Source organism: Nicotiana sylvestris, chromosome 2, assembly GCF_000393655.2.
Source record: "Nicotiana sylvestris chromosome 2, ASM39365v2, whole genome shotgun sequence".
Taxonomy (NCBI): domain Eukaryota; kingdom Viridiplantae; phylum Streptophyta; class Magnoliopsida; order Solanales; family Solanaceae; genus Nicotiana; species Nicotiana sylvestris.
Window position 1 is genome coordinate 101,124,037 of NC_091058.1, and position 3,099 is coordinate 101,127,135.

General features: G+C 46.7%; 1 protein-coding gene across 1 annotated transcript; it reads left to right on the forward strand.

Annotated features, from left to right (window-relative positions):
• Positions 1–237: 237 nt before the first annotated feature.
• LOC138885325 (uncharacterized) lies at positions 238–2,696 on the forward strand. The gene is made up of 4 exons (XM_070166264.1): positions 238–772; positions 936–1,005; positions 1,089–1,335; positions 1,788–2,696. The coding sequence occupies exons 1-4, from the start codon at positions 238–240 to the stop codon at positions 2,694–2,696; spliced, it is 1,761 nt and encodes a 586-aa protein (XP_070022365.1).
• The last annotated feature ends 403 nt before the right edge of the window (positions 2,697–3,099 follow it).

The window sequence follows — 3,099 nt, forward strand, 5'->3', positions numbered from 1 at the left end:
AATAAGTAAAGCTGGGATGAAACATGCAACCGTTGCGATACACGTAGAAACACATTTGACTGTATAGGTGCATCACACCCCAACATGCGATTACCTATGTGTTATTTGCTTCAAATTGACCGGTTTGTTGTCTACTATTGAGTCTAGGTTTTATAGAAAGGTGGTTGGTTTTGTGGTAGTCTGGCTTCGCATCCATACTTCACAAGGTCGAAGGGAAGCATTGAAATGTCCTCAGAAATGACTCTGCCAACAGTTCCTATTACGGATGAGAGTCCGATCTCGGGCATCCCAATTTCAGAATCGGCAGATGCCGAGGAAAATAGGTTACTGCGTCTCCGCATGATGGAAATGTGGGACGCCTGGGCAAACGGAAGAGAACCACCAAGTGCAATCCCTGGATTTCCCGAGCTTTTTCCTAGGGCAAGTGGGACCTCCAACATCCCCATAAACTATCCAAATACCCCACTAGGATACCCTACTATTTCCGCCAACTTTGTGGGAACACCTTCTGAGGCTCGCCCCCAGGTGTTAGATTCAGGTGCAGCTTCGAATATCTTCACTGCTCCACCTTGTTCGGCTACGGCACAACCTACACTGCCTAGGCCCAGCTTTGACCCATCATCCTTCACCTTTCAAACACCATCTTTCCCACTGGAACCTACACAGTTTCCCACCTATACTTACTCCCAACCACCCCGGCATGAGTTCACCGCAGTGCAAGAGAAAGCTACCAAAACCCCTGAGCAAGAAGAGATTGCGAAGAAGATGAGGAGTATGGAACAGAGTCTCAAAAGCATACAAGGCTTGAGTGGACAGAAAAGTGTATCCTATGCCGACTTATGTATGTTCCCTCATGTGCATCTGCCATTGGGATTCAAAACCCCAAAATTTGAGAAGTATGATGGACACAGTGATCCTATTGCTCATCTCAATAGATATTGCAACCTGCTGCGAGGAGTCGGTGGGAGGGAAGAACTCCTCATGGCCTATTTCGGAGAAAGTCTGGTTGGCATCGCATCTGATTGGTACATGGACCAAGATATATCCCGCTGGAACATCTAGGATGACCTTTCTAGAGATTTCGTCAGGCAGTTCCAGTACAACATTGATATTGCTCCAGATAGGAACTCATTGACAAACTTGAAGAAGAAATCCTCGGAAAGCTTCCGAGAGTACGCAGTTAAATGGCGTGAACAGGCCTCCGGGGTAAAGCCTCCGATGGATGAGATTGAAATGGTCACAGTTTTTCTCCAAGCTCAGGAAGCTGACCACTTCCAAAATATGATGTCTGCAATGGGTAAACCGTTCGCTGAAGCAATCAAGATTGGCGAAATGGTTGAAAATGGGTTGAAAACGGGTCGAATTCTAAGCCAATCCGCCATCAGAGCTACCTCCCAATCCATTCAGGGTGGGTCTGGAGGAGTAGCAAAGGGCAAGAAAAAGGAAGAAACATACATGGCTGCGTCGGGTGCAAGAAAACACCGTACTCCCAAATTTCTTTTCTCAGAAAGGACCCCACAACACTATTACCCCCACCAAGACGTAACATATGCTCCTCAGCCATACATGATCATGAATGCTCAACCTTATGTCCGGCCACAACAACAAGCCAACTTGACAAAGCTCCATTCTCTAGAAACCAGTCTCCTTACCAAAACCACTACAACCCCCGGCCTCCACAAAACAATTTCCACCCCTATGAACCACCCAAGAGGCCAAATTTTACACCAATTGGCGAAACCTACTCCAGCCTGTTACCAAAGCTTGTTCAAATGGGTTTGCTACAGCCTGTTCCTCAAACCAGGCAAAACCCAGCATCACCCGCTTATAGAGCCGGTACCCGATGCGCCTATCACTCAGGGGCAGAAGGGCACGACACGGATGATTGCTGGACTTTGAAGAGAGCCGTGGAGAACTTGATAGAACAAAGGAAGATAGTGTTAAGGGATGAAGATATTCCCAATGTGACTAACAACCAACTGCCCGCCCACAACAACAGGCCGGTAATTGGAATGATTTGCGAGGACAAGGAATTTGACCCAGCGTTGAAGGCCATCATTGTTATCGCTGATGTAGAAAAGAAACCAAAAGCTTCCCCGAAGCAAGACAAAGGGGAGAAAAAGAACAAAACCACCCCTCCAAAGTCAGAGAAAAAAGTTGAAGTTGAAACTGGTCCAATGCCTCCCAAAAACGCTATTCTCTATGTCCCTCGAGGCCGCAAAGAAAAGCAGATGACTTTGAGTCCTCCCAGGAGATTCGAGCTGAATAAGACAACCCAAATGTATGTGCCCAAGGGTGCTTATGTGATGTGGGGGCCAATTAATCCACCAAGGCTGAGTGAGCCCGTGGTTATTGGTCGCGCATCACAAAAGCCCATGACAGATCCTACCGCTATGCCCTGGAACTACAACAAATTAGTGGTGACTTACAAAGGCAAAGAAATCTCGGGAGAAGTTCAAGAAAATAACCCGGCTGAAAAGTATTTCAATTTGGAAGAGGTTAACAATGCCACTGGAAAGTGTTTCCCATCTAAGAAGCCCGTGAGTGCCGAAGAAGCGGAGGCCTTCTTTCGAAAGATGAAAATGGCAGATTATGAGGTGATCGACCAGCTTCGAGAATTTCCTGCGCAAGTCTCCTTGTTATCTCTGTTGATGAACTCCACCGAACATCAAAATGTATTGATTCAAGACCCTTAACGAATCATATATGCCTGTTGAGACTTCTGTAGAGCAGTTGGAGAGAATGGCCGAAAGATTTTTCGCAATCAACCAGATCTCCTTCAGCAAAAATGACTTGCCCCCAGAAGAAGCCGCACATAACAAAGCCCTGCACCTGACAGTCAAATACGAAGGGTACTACGTGAAAAGGGTTATGTTGGACGGAGGCTCTAGGGTAGACATTTGCCCACTCTCAACTCTGCAACGTATGGAAATTGGTACCGAAAGAATCTGACCCAACAATGTCTGTGTACGTGCCTTCGATGGTATCAAAAGGGACATAATTGGAGAGATTGATCTGATTCTGACCATCGGCCCAGTAGACATTGAAATAACCTTCCAGGGTCTGGACATGGACACATCCTACAACTTTATTTTGGGG

Excerpts from the sequence above, each read along its gene's own strand:
- LOC138885325 (XM_070166264.1), top strand. The coding sequence starts at position 238 with ATGACTCTGCCAACAGTTCCTATTACGGATGAGAGTCCGATCTCGGGC. Across the intron at positions 773-935 it reads GATTGCGAAGAAGATGAGGA|ATATTGCAACCTGCTGCGAG; the intron begins GTATGGAACAGA and ends TCATCTCAATAG. Across the intron at positions 1,336-1,787 it reads CAATCAAGATTGGCGAAATG|CCTGTTCCTCAAACCAGGCA; the intron begins GTTGAAAATGGG and ends GGTTTGCTACAG.